Source organism: Choloepus didactylus, chromosome 20 (assembly GCF_015220235.1).
Source record: "Choloepus didactylus isolate mChoDid1 chromosome 20, mChoDid1.pri, whole genome shotgun sequence".
In the NCBI taxonomy this organism is placed as follows: domain Eukaryota; kingdom Metazoa; phylum Chordata; class Mammalia; order Pilosa; family Megalonychidae; genus Choloepus; species Choloepus didactylus.
The window spans coordinates 14,875,065-14,892,068 of record NC_051326.1 but is presented as its reverse complement, the minus strand read 5'-3'; the positions used below and the strand labels follow the sequence as shown (position 1 = coordinate 14,892,068).

Sequence of the window (17,004 nt, the reverse complement as noted above, 5' to 3'; positions counted from 1 at the left end):
GGCAGAAGCAAGGGTGCCGGGGGGCAGGAAGCTGGAGTACTTAGAATCACCTGGGGAGCTTTAAAAATACACATGTCCAGGCCTCAGCCCGGAGATTCTGACTTGATTGGCCTGAGGTGAGGCCTGGGCAGCAGGACTTTTAAACCCCCCCAGGTAGCTCTAGTGAACACTGACTTAGAGCTGGTCCAGCCCTCCTCTGTAACCGAGGCTCAGCAGGGAACCAGGCCCGGATTGGCCCCCACAGGTGGGACCCCCAGTCCAATGCTGGTTCCCTGCACCCTCCAGCCCCGCTGCCCCAGCCCCCTGATTCTGGTGGGACCAGAGAGCGCTCGGGTCCGAGGAGCACAGAGCGTCGGCTCCACCTGGCCTCCCTCCCTCCTGCCCCAGGTCAGTGTCACGGTGATCGAGGCCCGGCAGCTAGTGGGCCTAAACATGGACCCCGCAGTGTGCGTGGAGGTGGGCGACGACAAGAAGTACACGTCCATGAAGGAGTCCACGAACTGCCCCTATTACAATGAGGTCAGTGGTCCCGGGGCTGGAGGCGGGAGAGGAGCTTCCCAAGATGTGGCAGCAGGCTGGGCCCCCTCCACCAGGCCTGATGGGAGCAGCTGGGAGCTCACGGGGTCAAAGGGCACCAGCAGGAGTGACACACACACCACCCCACCCACGGCAGCCCCCCCCACACAGCACGTGGAAGCACAGTGCCACACCTGGCCAGGGCAGAGCCTTTGACACAAGCACTGTCCCAGGATCTCTTGTGCAGCTCCCAGCAGCGTCTGGGGGTGAACCGCAAGCCCCCAGGAGGGCAGGTCCCAGCTGTTTCCTGGGTCAGAACCCCAGAGGCTGCCACCTCCCACCAGACCCTGCACGTGGTGGTGTCGGCACCGTTAAGGAGCCCCTCCTACATGCCAGGCGCCCTTCTAAATGCTTCTGGTGCACCATCTTTTCTGACCCTCACGACCCCATCTTAGGCTGTCACTCCTGAACCCGTCTTGTGAGGGTGTGGAGGCCCCTGGAGGAGGACCCTGCCCCAGCACCTGCGTGCCAGAGTAGGGTTCCATGTTCCAGGGCCCCCGTGGGGCTCCTCTCCTGTGCATTGGCCTCGACTCCTGGGATGGGAGAGAAAAGTCCCAGTACCTGCTCCTGTTCTCTCCAGCCATGTCGAGGCTGAGGGACCCCAGAGACCATTTAAGTTCAATCTCCCCATCTTACAGAGACGGAGAATGAGGCCTCAACGTGGGAGGGGCCTTGACCAAGATCACAGAGCATTGTTGGCAGGGCAGGGAAAGTGCTGTCCACTGTGCAGCCCAGTGCTCTGACCACCACCTTGCACGGCGACCCCAGACCCAGCATCTTGACTCCTGGGTTCCAGGAGCTGTGGTGAGGGATTCCTGGGCTGAACCTCAGATGCCAGGCACACAGCAGATGGACCCAGTGGTCTGGCGGTCCTGGGGGCACCCAGTCTGTTTCCCCCATGGCTCCAGGCACTAAGGGGTGCCAGGCTGGCCCAAGCAAGTGTCCATGTCCTGAGTCTCAGCATCATCCCAAGCTGTGCTGGGGGCCGAGGGGTGACATCTGTGCCTGGGGACAGGGCGTCTTTGGGGAAAGTGTGGGAGCCCTCCAGCTGAGCACCTTCAGGAAGAGAGCCTGGACGCCCCTCTGCCCATCACGGGCACCCAGACCAGTGCCAGGGCCTGGCTGGGCTCTCCTATATGGTAACAACGGCCCCCACTCCACAGTGGCTCCCCACAGTCCCCCGGGCTGGGACACAGCTGCTCAGACCCCCCCAGCCCATCTGGCAGCCTTCCCAGGAGTCAGGAAATTCAACATCTTTGACCTTATGTCAGGACACATCCCTGACTGGAAAAGCCTTCTGGCCTAGATAAAGATGTACTTTCCTCTGAAGGATACAGAGCCAGGCCCCCCTGGTCTTCCCGTGGTTATCTGATAGCTGTGGAGGCCACGGCTGGCTCACCAGAGGGCTCGCCTTGCACAGGCCCACGCACCTCATGTTTCATTCAAATTGCTTCCTCCCTCCCTGGACACAGAGTTGCTCCCCTGCTCTGTGGCTCCCTGGCAAACTCCTACTCACCCTGTGGGGCCCAGCTCAAATGCCCTTGCCTCTGGGCAGCCTTCCCTGCATTCTGGCTCAGAGGTCACCTGGCCCCTCTCCCTGAGGCAGAAACTTCCCTGGATTGCAGTTGGTCATGGATGTCTCCGACTCCCAGGTGGGCTGGCAGCCCCGGGGCTCCTGTGTCGTTGTGGCCCACTCAGAGCCTGGCAGGTGCTTACAGGACTTGGCGACACTGGGCTGCGCGGGTCCTTACACCGATCGGCTTTCACTGAGCATCCGCCATGCGCCAGGCCCGGGCCGGGCCCCCGGGGCCTTCAGAGATGAGGGGGTGTCCCTGCCTCTAACAGGTCCCCTCCCAGTTCCCATCTAGAAACCGTCTTTCTCTCTGTATTTCTATCCTCTGAGACCATTTGTTCCACTCATCTCTGAACTCTCTCAGATTTATTCTTAATCACATTTTTGTTCTTTTTCACAAGCCAAAGTGGCTCTGATTTGTTGTTCAATTTTTGTCTGTTTCCTGTAAACCAGGGTTTCTCCACTTCAGCCCGATTGCCACTTTGGCCCGGATAATTCTTTGTTGTGGGGCCCCGTCCTGTGCATTGTTGGATGTTTAGCAGCTTCCCTGGCCTCTACCCCCTAGATGCCAGTGGAAGCCAAACATGCCCCCAGTGAGCGTGACAAACAAAAATGTCCCCAGATGTTGCCAAATGTTCCCTGGGGAGCAAAATTGCCCCCGGTTGAGAACCCCTCTTGCAAATGATCTTCCTTTGGTTCCTCCCAGCACAAGGCTGGGGTTTTCTTTCCCTTTTTCTTCCCCCTTCCTGTGCCGCAGTATCCCCCTGGCCCCAGGGCTGTCTGCTTCTGCCTAATTCTCTAGCTGCAGGGGACCCTCCTTGGCATCTGTTCTCTCTAGCCGTGTCGAGGCTGAGGGACCCCAGAGACCATCTAGTTCAATCTCCCCATCTTACAGAGATGGAGACTGAGGCCTCGACATGGGAGGGGCCTGGTCCAAGATCACAGAGCATTGTTGGCAGAGCAGGAACAGTGCTGTCCAGTGTCCAGCCCAATGGAGGGAGGTGGAAATGATCAGCTCGAGCCAGCAGACTCCTGGGTGATTACAGAAGGGAATGTGCTGAGGAAACGTAAGGGCTGGGACCACAGGCAGCTCGGAGAGTGTGGCTCTCTCTCTGGTCAGCACAGCTGTCCGGCCCTCGCAGGGCTCACCTGCTTGGAACACCGGCCTGGACCCTCCTGCCTGGCTCCGGGCCTGTCTTTGTCTGGGGAGAGGCATCCAGCCGTTGCCATCCCCAGACAACCCAACCGTTCACAGACCTGGCCAGACCCTGCTCCTTCTCTGGGTACACCTGGTCCTGGCCCCGAGCCTCTGGGAGCACTTCTCTCCTTCCCCCTAAAACCAACCTCTCCCCATTGCTGGGATCCTTCTCTCTCCACATCCCAAAGAATCTGGCAACACATCAGCCTCCCAACACCACCGACTTCATCTCTGCCTCTCTCCTGGCTCCTTCTCCTTACCTCTAAGGTGTTCTAGTCCAGCATATTCTAAGTATGACCATGAAAACCGGGCCTCCAGGCCAGGGAGCAGACAACTCACCCTGCATCGCTCCATCTCTGCCTTGCTTCAGCCCCGCATCTTCCTCTCCTCCCACCGGCACCCAGGCTAAGGGGGCAGCCCCCGTGTGTGTCCTCACCTCCCAGTCACCAAGGACCTTGCTGTTCCGAAATAAAAGAGCCCCCTGTCGTCCCCCTGGCCCGTGCCTGCTCAGCACCTTTCATTCTGTCCATCTCCCCCTCCTCCTGGGGACCTCCCCGCACCCCTCTCCGCGGTCCCACGTCTCCATCTCCTCCTCCTCTTGCCTCCTCTCCCTTGGCCCCTGCTGGATTGCGGCCTCCCCTGGGAGCCCTGTCCCGGGCCCGCTTCTCTTCCCACACTCTCGTGGGCATCTCACCTGGCTCCGTGGTCTCGGCTCCCACCTACGTGCTCGTGGCTCCCAGCTCTCGACCTCTCTCCCCCGCTCAGGTCCCAGGGCCGACTCCGCTGGGCGTGTGACCTGCACATGTAGCCGAGGACATTTGTTGTTCCTCCCCCGAGTCAGGTGCCCGGTAGGGTCCTCGCCTCATTCAGACTTCACCACCACGCCTCCCCCACCAGGTACAACAACACTGAGACTGTGTCAGTTTCCCCACATCCCAGGGAAGTCAAGTGAGGCTTAGGAAAGGAAGTGAGCTGCCCAGCAGGACGCGGCCAGTCTGTCGGCTCTCAAGCCGCCCTTTGACCCACAGGCCCCAGGGTGAGGCTCAGCAGCGGGGAGAAGCCTCTCGTGGACATTTACCCCAAGCCCTCTCTCCAGCCACGTTCCCTCCTTCTCCCCGATGGCAACTTGAAAGCAGCTGTCGCTCTGCTCGCTGTCCCCCACCCTCGTTCCCTGTGCCTCACACGGCAAGGCCAGAGCTGGGGAGGACAGCAGTGCCTATGGCATTTTACACATACAGTGTTACGTGTCTTCATTCCAAGACTCACCTTAGTTTACATTTAACATCTCTGACATTGGGGTGCATCTGCTAGGCCCTGGGGTGCTGTGGTTTAATGATGGGGTCCATGGGGCACATATATCAGTGTATCTTACCATCGACGGCATCTTAGATTCCGTGAAGCATGTTGTGGTATCTCCTTAGAGCCTCAGAACAAGACTCTGAGGTGGGTATTATCATGCCCATTTTATAGCTCAGGAAACTGAGGCTCAGAGAACGTGTTGTTTAAGGCCTCATGGCTAGAGAGGGGCAGAAGTGGAGCTAGAATCCGGGTCTCCTGGCTCCCTGGCCAAGGGCCCCCCAAGCACAGCCGACCCGTGTAGACCAGCCAAGCTGCAGCTCCTACTTCCTTCCCATCCCACACTGGCCGGCACTGGCTCTGCCTGGGGAGAGGGCCCTACCCTCCTGTCAGGGTGGGGGCCCCGCTGCCCACCTCCTCCAGGGTCAAAGAGGACCAGTGGTTGTCTCTACTGGTCATCTGAGCTCTGAGGCTCAGGGAAAGTGACCGGGAGGGCAAACAGGCACTGGCAGGAGGGAGGGGTCTGCACTGCCACCTGGTGACAGCGGGCCTGGGTCCCTCCCCTCTCTAGTACTTTGTCTTCGACTTCCACGTCTCTCCTGATGTCATGTTCGACAAGATCATCAAGATCTCGGTGAGTGGGGAGCGGCCCCTGGCAGGCAGGGCCTCTAGCTTAAACTGCTGGGCTGGATTTGGCCCCTCTCACCCCTTTAGCCAGCTACCTCTGGCTAACCCTCACACCTGTACAACCAACACACCTGAACGTGGCAGCTGGCAAGAGGCAGGCGAGGGCAGGAGGGGCTGGTGCTGAGCCTTCGGGGAGCCGCCCGCACCCGACCACAGGCCCTCCCGCTCCTCCACGAGGCTGGGCCCTCAGAAAGACTGAGGGGGTGCCACTGTCCACCGGCCCCGCCCCAGCTCCCCCAAAGGCCTCACCCCAGACCCCCCAAAAGCCTCACCGCAGCCTGGTCTGACTGGCGCCTGACGGTTCTGCCCGGAAGGTGATTCACTCCAAGAACCTGTTACGTAGCGGCACCCTGGTGGGGTCCTTCAAAATGGATGTGGGGACCGTGTACTCGCAGCCTGGTGAGTAGCTGCGGGCACGGCCTGGGTGGCAAAGGGACACACAGGCCCCAGGGAGCGTGGCACTTGCGGGGTCTCTCAGCCCTGGGAGTTACTGGGCGAGGCCTGGCGAGGACCATGAGCACAATCTGGCAACCGTTGGTGCACAGAGCCATGTGGTGGGCGGGTAACGTGCCCAGTCTGTCCACACTGTGGTGAGAATCTGTGGATTCGTACTCATGGTCGGCTCACTCAGTCCACACTGGCCCAGGAGCAGTTCTGAGTGGCACACGGCGGCTGGTGACTGGTGCTCCCGGGCAGTTGGGAGACTGTCCTCCCAGCCTGGTGAAGGGCCCAGTTCCCCGCTTCCTGACGGACACCCAGGGAGCAGGGAGGCTTCTGTTCATCCTCCCAGGAGCCCCGTGGGGTGGGCAGCATCTCCCTGTTTTGCAGTTGCAGAGCCTCTGGTTCAAAGACACCCCAGGGCCCACACCTTCCCCCCAGTGGGTCAGGGGTGAAGTCAGGTGTGGCAGCTGCCGAAGGCCTCTGGGCTGACCATCCTTCACGGGGTTAGGAGTGGATCTGTGGGTGCTGTGGGCCAGCACTGGACGGGGATGTGGGAGGACCCCGAGGGGCGGCCCAGAGGGGCTGGTGAGTGTTGAGGACGCAGAGGAGCTGCCCTCAGCCTGATAGATGACAGCTGTCCACCCGGCCAGCTCAGGGGCTGCCGGCACACCACCTGGCCTTGGGCCCCCCATCGTCCCACTCGGTGCAGTACTGACCCCATCAGGCCCTTGGACAGTGACATTACACCGTCACCCAGACCATCACGGGTGACACGCACAGATAGTGGTGGGCGCTGGTGTTCCTCCCCATTTTACAGATGAGAGAAATGAGGCTAAGAGTGGGTAAGGGGCTTGGGGGTGCTGACACTATGCAATTAGGGTGAACAAATCGACAGTTTTGTGTGGTTCAACATAATAGGCGCTCAGCTGGCACACAGCAAACCTGGGACTCAAACCAGATAGTTAGAGGCCAAAACCCTAGATGATAAAAGTCATATAAAAATCTCAAAATCACAGGATACTCCAGCAGCCAGAGACCTTAACAACGTCTAGTCCAATCTCTACCATGTTGGGGAAACTGAGGCCCAGACAGTGGTTAGTGGCAGATCTGGGAGCAGAGCCAGGGCCTGCCTTTCCACTGCCCCCCACCCAGGCTGTGGTCCTCAGCAGAGGGTGACCCGGCCTTCCAGTGCTGTAGGGCACGGGGAAGAGGGTCAGCCCCCCACTGTGTTGTTCCCCAGGACACGTGCACAGCCATGGGCTGCTTCTTTGGAGCCCACCACCCGGGGTTGACCAGTGCCCCCAGTACCATCAGCAGGCTGTAGGCCCAGGGCCACACAGAAAGCCAGGGACCAGACAGACAGACAGCGAGGAACCAGTACAGACACTGGGCCTAACCACTGCCTCTCAGGGCACCCGTCCTAACTGCCAGGCCCCAGGCTGCCCCTCACAACAACCCCACGTTCCCACGTCACGACAAGGACACTGAGCATCGGCAGGTTTAAATAGCTGGTCCAGAGCCACAGTGCAAGGGCCACAACCAGGATGGGAAGGCAGCTCTGTGTGGGCCCAGGGCCCGGGCTCCCCACCCCAGGACCTGTGGCACCTGCTGGGTCTGTCCCTGATCCTGGTGCCTCCCTGGGGGGCCGGAGCCCCATGGCCCCTTCAGTTGGGGCACTGACATCTTCACTCCAGCGATCTCCAGTTCAGCCCAGCCTTCTGGATGAGCCCCTGGTGTGGAACCCAGCCTGAGCATTGTTGGACAGCAGGCTGCCAGGGACACCCTGCTCCTGGGGACGGCTGGTAGGCTCAGGGTGGTCCCAATCCCCTTGGAAGGGAAGTGTGTCCTGGAGGACCATAAACCTGTTCTCCTCCTGGCTACACTGCACCATCTAATGCGACAGCAGGAGGTGCTCGCATGTGGCTACTCTGCTGGTTTGAGGGGGGCCCGTGCGAGGCCCCGTCCATCCTCTGGTAGATCGCGGAGGAGGTTTGGGACGCAGCAGCTTGCTCAGCCCACCCAGCCTTCCCTGGAAGGTGTCAGCCAGGCCCGAGGAAGGGGTGTGAAGTTTCAGGCTGGCGGTTGTGCAGCCCGGGGCCTCGTGTTGTCCGCGCACCCCAGCCTGGGACCACCCAGGATTGGGACTGGAAGGGCCTCGGAGCTGTTGCCCCGGTGAGGACCCCACAGCGGCATCCCTGCCGGCTCGCCCACCTCTGCTTGGCCCTCCCTGGATGGGCACTTGCTGCCGCCTCATTTGAATATTTTCACTCTGTTTTGTCAAAACAGAATACGTCTCCCTGTAGCCTTCCCCCTTTCATGGGTTTGTCTTTCTGGGACATTCCCTCTTCAAAAAGCTTTTAAATTGAAGGCAAATTTCATGTTCCTCCCAAGTCTTATTCTCTTTTCCTGGCTAAATTTCCTGGTTCGTCCAACCACCCACACATCTGCCTATGCACCCACCCACCTGTATTTCCACTCACACATCTGTCCATGTCTGTCCTTCTATCCATTTATCCACCCACCACCTATCCATACTTCCATATGTATATTCACCTACCTATCCACCCATTCTCCTGCCTTTTCAAGCAGCTCCTGCCCATCCCTCTGTCCATCTCGCCATCCATCCATCCCACATACATCTGCTCTAGCAAAACCCCCAAGCTCTGGGATGCCTGGGACAAGGCCCCTCTTCCGCACACCTTGTCCCCCCCTCTTCTGCCTCACTGTGGGGCGCGATGCCTCCTGCGACACAGCCGGACAGGCCTATCCTCAGACACCCTGGTTTCCGCAGCCAGCCCCTGACACGCCTCCCAGAGCCCCTGGGGGCAGAGCCTTGGAGGGACAGGCCTGGGCTACTGTAAGTAAAAGAGGAGGGAGAGGGCTGGGAGGCGCTGAGCCCCTGGGGCTGTCAGTGCCCACACCAGCCACAGAAGACGTGAGTCAGCTGCCACGGAGTAAGGCGATGAGCTTCCCTCTGGTTGCAGACCAGCTTTAACGGAAACCTCAAGGGGCAAACCCCCTCCCGGCGTGGCCTCCTTCCCCGGCATCAGTCCTTTCCTCCCCGCTGACCTGGGGGACTGAGATGAGACCTAGGCCCTGTCTTCAGGAGGCTTTCCTTCTAAAATTGACAGGCCATAAATAGATCATCACTGTGCCGAGGGAACTAGGGGGCTGCCATGGAAAACAGGACCAGGGAGGGCAGAGTCAGCTAGTCTGAGGAAGCCAGGGAAGGCTGCTCGGAAGAGGAGACACAAGCAAAATGAGCAGAAATTTACCTACTGACATGAGAGGAAGCTCCTGGGAGGAAGAAGTGGGCAGGGTAGGGAAGGATTAAAGGCATTTCAGGGTCAAGGAACCGGAGACGCAAGAGCGTGGAGCCGGGAAAGCAAGGTGGCTCCAGAGAGGACGGGTCTGCTTGCCCAGCAGTGGAGTGGGCAGTGGGATTCAGCACGAGCCGTGTCTGGAGGCCCCACAGACCCTGCTAAGTGCCTCGGCCGTTACCCTCAAGGCACTTGGGGGCCCTAAAAGGGTTTGGGAGGGGGTGTGAGCGAGAGGGAAGCTCCACTTGGGAAGACCCTCTCTGGCAGCTGGAGTGGAGGGGATGGGGGGCTGCAGGCAGAGAAGCCTACCCCGAGGCTCTGAGCTTTGAAGTCGCACTGCTCCCTGATGCGTGACCCGCAGCCCACCTGACGGGCTCCAGAGGGCCTCTCTCCCCGCTGGTCCGAGGTGCACGGTGCTCAGCCCTGTGGGCCCCACGCCTGCCAAGCAGGGTGTGCCCCGGGGTGGGGACCTGAAGTGGGGACCCTGGGTGCAGCCTGCGCTCCCCGCCACCACAGAGCACCAGTTCCACCACAAGTGGGCCATCCTGTCAGACCCCGATGACATCTCCGCCGGGCTGAAGGGCTATGTGAAGTGCGACATCGCCGTCGTGGGCAAGGGGGACAACATCAAGACGCCCCACAAGGCCAATGAGACAGATGAGGATGACATCGAGGGGTGAGGCTCCCCCTCAGCACAGCCCCTGGGGACCTGACCCCAGCCCTCGCCCCCTGACCCCGAGCTCTCACCTCCCGCTTCCCTTGGCCCCGTCCTCCCCATGTGCCCTCGCACCCACTCACTTCCTAGAGAACTGAGGCCAGGCCCTGCCTCAGCTTCCAGGGTCTTCTCCGCACAGGAGGCCGAGGGCCGAGGCGGGGTGGGGAAGGGTTGATGGGGGACAGTTGGCAGTGGCGGCCCTTGGACATGCAGCCCTCTGGGCGTGGACGTTGTAGGAAGTGCGGAGGCAGGGAGAGGCAGGGTCCTGAGCCCAGATCCAGGGTGGCAAATGTCCGGCAGCCGATGGCGGCTGTTCAGAAATATTCTGGGACTTTGTCTGGATAGGGTTGGGGAAAATGCAGGATCCAGGGTTTGTGTCTTCCACGGGCAGAGGCATGAGGGGACGTATCAGTAGGGCACAACGCTGAGACACGTGAATGACAGTGCTGATCGGTCCCCGCTCTGAACTTCACAAAACACACTGGGCGAGCCTCGCTGTATTCCCGGGAGGTGGGCACCGTTATTCCTGTCCGAAATGTGAGGAAGCCGAGGCTCTGAGACACAGGGAACCTCACCTCGAACCCCACAGGACAGCAGGCGCCCTCAACTCGAGCTTCTTTAGCCCCCGTCGAGGCCCTCTCAGGTTCTCCCGGGACCCACCCAGGGGTGTGCAGATCCCAGGAGAGGAGACGGGGCGCCTGGAGCAGCCACCTTGGCCCTCGCTGTCTGTGCTGGCAGGAACTTGCTGCTCCCCGAGGGGGTGCCCCCCGAACGCCAGTGGGCCCGGTTCTACGTGAAAATTTACCGGGCAGAGGGGCTGCCGCGGATGAACACGAGCCTCATGGCCAACGTGAAGAAGGCCTTCACTGGGGAGAACAAGGACCTCGTCGACCCCTACGTGCAAGTCTTCTTCGCGGGCCAGAAGGTACCGGGGCACGGGCGCAGTGGGGCAGGGCTTGGGGTGGCAGGCATCAGAGGTCCCCCAGGATGGGCATGAGATGCGGGGAAGACATGAGGCCGAATCAGGCCTGGGACTGCATCAGTGTGCTCACCCCAAGAATCCAGGAGAGTAAGGGACGAGGGGAACCGCAACTGAGAGGGGCTGGGAGGGAAAGACCAGGACAGACTGGGAATCCTCCCCACCTCCTGGGGTCCAAGGGACCAAGAGCAGATGGGGAGCACGGAAAGGGAAGAGACCCTGAGAGGCCAGGGAGTGGGGGAGAGTGGAGGAGACAAGTCTGCACACACACACACATGCACACACAGGCACCCACTTGCACAGGCCCATACACACACCCACACATGCACACAGGTGCACGCACATGCACACACTCTGAACTTACTCCCCTCCCTCCAGGGCAAGACTTCGGTGCAGAAGAGCAGCTACGAGCCCCTGTGGAACGAGCAGGTCGTCTTTACGGACCTGTTCCCCCCACTGTGCAAGCGCATCAAGGTGCAGATCCGGGACTCGGACAAGGTCAACGATGTGGCCATCGGCACCCACTTCATCGACCTGCGCAAGATCTCCAACGAGGGAGACAAAGGTCAGCAGCAGGAGCCCGCTGGGTGGGCGCGTGGGTGGCCCAAGGGAGGAGTATTCACTTTCGCCCCCCCACCATCAACCTGATCCCGGCCCAGAAGGCTCCAGGTTCCTCCAGGGCTTTGTCAGCAGCTGCGGCCGCAAAGGCAGGTTGGGAAGTCAGAGCTGCCTGGGCCGAAGCCCAGCGCTGACAAGTCATGGCTCTGTGCACTTTCTGCCTCAGTTTACCCATCTGTAAAATGAAAATTATGCATATATACATGGACATATATATTTACATATCTATACATGTCTATACATATTTGTATTTATGCACATACCAGCAAGAGTCCCTACCTAGAGGGTTGGCTGTAGTGGGGATTGACGCCTCGTGGGAGCCTGCAGTGGGCTGGGCCCGAGGCCGGAGAGTGGGATGAGGGTCTGCTCCTGCCTTGAGCCTTAGGAGAGGGCTGTGCTACCCAGGCGTCAAAACGTAAGGCAGAAGGCACCAAAGGCCCCATAACTATGCTCCATTTACAGGAGACATCCAGAATAAGGAAATCCATAGAGAAAGAAATAGATCAGCGGCTGCCAGGGGCTGGGGAAGCAGGCAGTGGGGAGCGACGGCTCAAGGGTATGGGGGGGGTATGGGGTTTCTTTTTGTGGGGATGGAATGTTCTAGAATTTGATAGTGGTGATGATTGTGCAATGTTGTGAATATGCTAAAAATTACAGAAATGTACCCCTTGAAACAGTGGATTTTTTGTTAGGTGAGGTATACCTCAACTTAAAAAGCTATAAATTACAATTTTTAAAAAATGAGGCGGAACAAAAAACCAAAAAACCATAAGTCAGAATTGGATCCGTGCTGTACGCAAGATGCAGCACCGGAAGCGAGTTGTGGCTGGGAACTGGGAAGCAGCAGGTGGCAGGCGGAGACACACTGTGGGCCGTGGTGGGTGCACAGCGGGAAACCCTCAAGGGCCCAAAGGCTGGGCAGGGGAGTTTGGGAGGAGCTGGCAAAGGGGTCTCTGCCCACAAAATAGCCTGTGGGCCGCCCCTGCACAGCTACCAGGAAGCAGGGGCTCCACCGAGAATAAAATGACCCAAGGAAATGCTTCCTAGCAGTGAGCAGGCTGCCCCACCCCTCCCCGCGGCCCACCATGGACCCCGCTGCCCCGTGGCCCCCTTGTGGACCGGGCTCCACACCACCGGTCTTCTCCTGGCTCCAACATGTCACGAGCCAGGCCCGCAGGCCTCGGCTCAGCAACCACGAGTGGAGGCCGGGAGCCTGCAGGAGAAGCCCCTCCATCCAGGGAGCCCCGGGCTGTGGTGCAGCCCCCCACCCCCTCCCACCGCCCGCAGGCTTCCTGCCCACGCTGGGCCCCGCCTGGGTGAACATGTACGGCTCCACACGCAACTACACGCTGCTGGACGAGCACCAGGACCTGAACGAGGGCCTGGGCGAGGGCGTGTCCTTCCGCGCCCGCCTCATGCTGGGCCTGGCTGTGGAGATCCTGGACACCTCCAACCCCGAGCTCACCAGCTCCACGGAGGTACAGGTGGAGCAGGCCACGCCCGTCCCAGAGGTGAGGCCCCAGGGTGCCGGGCTGCACCCCCCACCGGGCCCCCAGCTCAGCCCGCTCCCCACCGCGGCAGCCCGGGTCCTGGGCTCTGCCTCCTGCTGCCCTGCCTGCTCGGGGGCCGGACCCCAGGGTGGGGCCTCCTCCCCCCAGGTCCCCTCGGCGGGACCCCTGTCCTCTCACACCACCTGTGCCCTGGATCTGCCTGCTGAGATGATGGCAGCCAGGCACCAGGATAGCGCCCTCACCTCTGGCCTCTGTCTCCAGCCCTGGTGGTCCCTGTCATATGTGGGGCCAGCCTGGGGGCAAAGAGAATTGCGCTGTCGGGGTCTAGGCTGCTTAGCTGCAAAGCCCCCACCATCGTCCCAGAGGGCCTGTGTGTGAGACGGTGGAGGGCGGCCCCTCCGTCCCCCTGAGGTTAGGATGGTTTGATCTCCCTTCCCCACAGAGCTGCGCAGGGAAAATGGAAGAATTCTTCCTATTTGGAGCCTTCCTGGAGGCCTCGATGATCGACCGGAAAAATGGAGACAAGCCAGTCACCTTTGAGGTCACCATAGGTGAGTGCTGGGGTCACGGGGTGACGGTTAGGCCCCGTCCTGCGGCTCCTGGGGACTAGAAAGACCTCGACTTCTTTCCTGGGTGCCCTCCAGCACCCTGCAGAACCTTTGTGTACACGCTCGGGTGCACACACATCCCCCCCAGGGGTGGGCCCTTGAGCTCCAGCTGGAAGAAAGAAGCCCACCCTCCAAAGAGGGCTGGAGAGGAGGCAGGGAGAAAACGGGCCATGTCCCGGGCTCGGCCCTGAGTTCAGTCATCCTCAGGGCTTCCGGGGAGAGCCTCACTGGCTGTGGGGGACAAGGAGACCTTGCCCTGGCTAGTGTTCCCTCCCGCTGAGCTGGCACTGATCCTCAGAACTAACCCCCCATTCCCCGGCTTTCCCTCTGCCCCCCCCAAACCCAAAGCATGGATTGGAGGGTGGGGTGGGGCCTGGTGGGTAGAGGACTCTGGGTCCTCCGGTGCCCTGTCTCCAGGCAACTACGGGAATGAGGTTGATGGCCTGTCACGGCCCCAGCGACCTCGGCCCCGGAAGGAGCCGGGGGACGAGGAGGAAGTGGACCTGATCCAGAACTCGAGTGATGACGATGCCGACGAGGGTGGGGACCTGGCCTCCGTCTCCTCCACCCCACCCATGCGGCCCCAGATCACCGACAGGTGAGCCAAGTGGGGCCAAGGGTACCGGGGGTGGGGGCGCACCTGCTGCCTCCAGGCTCCCCCTCCTCCCCAGCCTCCAGTCCTCATCCTACCACCTCCTCCACCCCAGAAACTACTTCCACCTGCCCTACCTGGAGCACAAGCCTTGCATCTACATCAAGAGCTGGTGGCCTGACCAGCGCCGCCGCCTCTACAATGCCAACATCATGGACCACATCGCTGACAAACTGGTCAGGGCCAGCAGGGTGCGGGCGAGGGGTGGGGAGGGATGGGAAGGTGCTGTGGGGGCCGTGCTTGGCCTGGAATCCTCCCCTGCAGCACACAAGGCCCGTCGGCCAGAGGCTTGCTGTGGAGGAGATGCAGGAAAGACCCAGAAGGACCTCTGCCCCCACCCCCACCCCAGGTCCCAGGAGCAGGACAGGGGAGGGGCCACCTGGCTGGAGTCTGGAAATCCAGGACATCCGGCCCCAGGTTGCCCTGGAGGCAGCTGGTCAACCCCTCCCCCTCTGGCCTGCACCCAGCCCCCGACCTGCCCTGAGGTCTGCCCAGCCCAGGTGGCTGCTTCCTTCAGGAACTCCCCCAAACAAGGTTTCCGGGTTCTGCAAAGGAGAACCTGGGAAACTGGTTGTTTCATCACAAGGAACAGAGCCTGGGGGTGGCGCTAGTGAGGAGGCCCCAGCTCACCAGGTCCCTTGATGAAGGGGAAGGAGGCATCAGGGGAGGCTAGGGGAGGGCTGGGGCTCAGTAGCCCCCCAACCCCATCCCCTTTGCCCACAGGAGGAAGGCCTGAACGACGTGCAGGAGATGATCAAAACCGAGAAGCCGTACCCCGAGCGCCGGCTGCGGGGCGTCCTGGAGGAGCTCAGCAGCGGCTGCTAGTGAGGATGGGGCGAGCGGGGCGGTAGGGGATGCAGGATCCAGCAGGAATGGGCAAAGGGGACCCAGGCCTGCTGGGGCAGAGGAGGAGGTACCACAGGCCCGGACACGGGCAGCCCCCCCAGGGCCCTGCACCCTCCAGCCTGGTGGGCTCAGCTAAGCCCCGGCTCCCCGCACCCCGCAGCCGCTTCCTCTCCCTCGCTGACAAGGACCAGGGCCACTCGTCCCGCACCAGGCTGGACCGGGAGCGCCTCAAGTCCTGCATGAGGGAGCTGGTGAGGGCAGGGCTGGGCCCCCGGGGGGTCGGTGGGGGCAGGAGGGGACAGGGAGGTGGAGCCATCTGTCTCTGGGGTCACAGACCCCCCGGGTCAGCGCCCTCCTCTGTCATGGCCCGAGCTGCTCCCCCAATAGCTGAGCGCGCCCGGACACTCCCCGCAGGAGAGCATGGGCCAGCAGGCGAGGAGCCTGCGGGCGCAGGTGAAGCAGCACACGGTGCGCGACAAGCTGCGGCTGGGCCAGAGCTTCCTGCAGAAGCTGCGCTTCCTGGTGGACGAGGTGCGGCCCGCAGGGCACCCTGCCCCCGGCTGGGGAGGGGCCACCTGGCAGCGGGTTGGGGGACAGGGGTCCGCGAGCCCTCCCTCCTGTGGGGCCTTCTCCCTGTCGCGGACGGTGAGGGACCACGTGGCCGCCCCCCTGACCGGCGGCCCCTCCGCCGCCCCCCGCCCCCGCACAGCCTCCCCGACGTCTTCATCTGGATGATGAACAACACCAAGCGCCTCGCGTACGCCCGGGTGCGCTCCAAGGACCTGCTCTTCTCCATGGTGGAGGAGGAGATGGGCAAGGACTGCGGCAAGGTCAAGACGCTCTTCCTCAAGGTGCCGGGAGGGGGCCAGGGTGGCATAGAGGGTGGGCCTGGGGGGGGGGGGGCTGGCGTTGGCACCAGGCGCCTTTTGGGGGGCGGCCTCCACTTAGAGGGGTTAGCAGCCCCCCTCCCCTGGCCTGGCAGGCTGGGCCCACCCAGATGAGCCCTCGGGTGCTCAGAGAAGAGAAAGGCGGCAGAAGGGGTGCTGGGGCAGGGGGCAGGGGCAGCTCAGACCCCGGCCTCCACCAGCCCCGCTGCCCCTTCTCACCTTGGGGGAGGGCACCCAGGCGGAGGACGAGCTCCCGGTGACCCCGCGCCCGCCCCCAGCTGCCGGGGAAGCGGGGCTTTGGCTCTGCGGGCTGGACCGTGCAGGCCAAGCTGGAGCTCTACCTGTGGCTCGGCCTCAGCAAGCAGCGCAAGGACTTCCTGCGGGGCCTGCCCTGCGGCTTCCAGGAGGTCAAGGCCGCCCAGGGCCTGGGCCTGCACTCCTTCCCGCCCGTCAGCCTGGTCTACACCAGTGAGTGAGGGCTCCTCGGCCGGGAGGCATGAGGGGGCCCCCCGGCTCCCCGAGCCTCAGCCCCGCTCTCCCCGCAGAGAAGCAGACGTTCCAGCTCCGCGCGCACATGTACCAGGCGCGCAGCCTCTTTGCCGCCGACAGCAGCGGCCTCTCGGACCCCTTTGCCCGCGTCTTCTTCATCAACCAGAGCCACTGCACAGAGGTGAGGGCCTTGGGGACGGAGGGGGCAGCTCTGGAACCTCGGCCGGGAGGTGGAGCACGGGCAGGTTACAGGAGGGATGCCAGCACAGCAGGAGATTGAGGGTACAGAGGCCCATGAGCTTATGAGGCCCAGAGAAATGGGGCAGCCCGGCCCCCGGCTCCCTGGAGGGAAGCCTTGTGGGTAGATAGCTGCAGGCCCAGGCCACCCTGCTAAAGGCTCCAGCACAGAAGCCTGGGGTGGCGCTGAGGGAGGGGGGCAGGGGCAGACGCTCGCAGACCCCCATTAGCCTTCTCTTGAAGATTTCCGGAAGAGTCAGGGAAACTGCTGTTCTGGTCTCCAAGTCCTCTGGAAGCTGCAGGGACCAGGGGTTCCTCCTGCTCATGCACCTGCCCACCCGCCACCCCTGCTGACCCGTCCCCCTCACCCC

The 17,004-nt window shown here is 62.0% G+C and overlaps 1 protein-coding gene across 1 annotated transcript in view; it reads left to right on the top strand.

Annotated features, from left to right (window-relative positions):
- OTOF (otoferlin) overlaps positions 1-17,004 on the top strand; it is a 99,906-nt gene that overhangs the window by 66,689 nt on the left and 16,213 nt on the right. Inside the window, 16 exon segments of the mRNA XM_037812888.1 lie at positions 388-519; positions 5,215-5,277; positions 5,645-5,729; positions 9,608-9,767; positions 10,545-10,731; positions 11,164-11,350; positions 12,691-12,914; positions 13,357-13,465; positions 13,940-14,120; positions 14,230-14,350; positions 14,898-14,998; positions 15,181-15,271; positions 15,435-15,550; positions 15,718-15,871; positions 16,186-16,375; positions 16,453-16,577. Of these exon segments, the coding sequence (XP_037668816.1) occupies positions 388-519; positions 5,215-5,277; positions 5,645-5,729; positions 9,608-9,767; positions 10,545-10,731; positions 11,164-11,350; positions 12,691-12,914; positions 13,357-13,465; positions 13,940-14,120; positions 14,230-14,350; positions 14,898-14,998; positions 15,181-15,271; positions 15,435-15,550; positions 15,718-15,871; positions 16,186-16,375; positions 16,453-16,577 (2,226 nt within the window).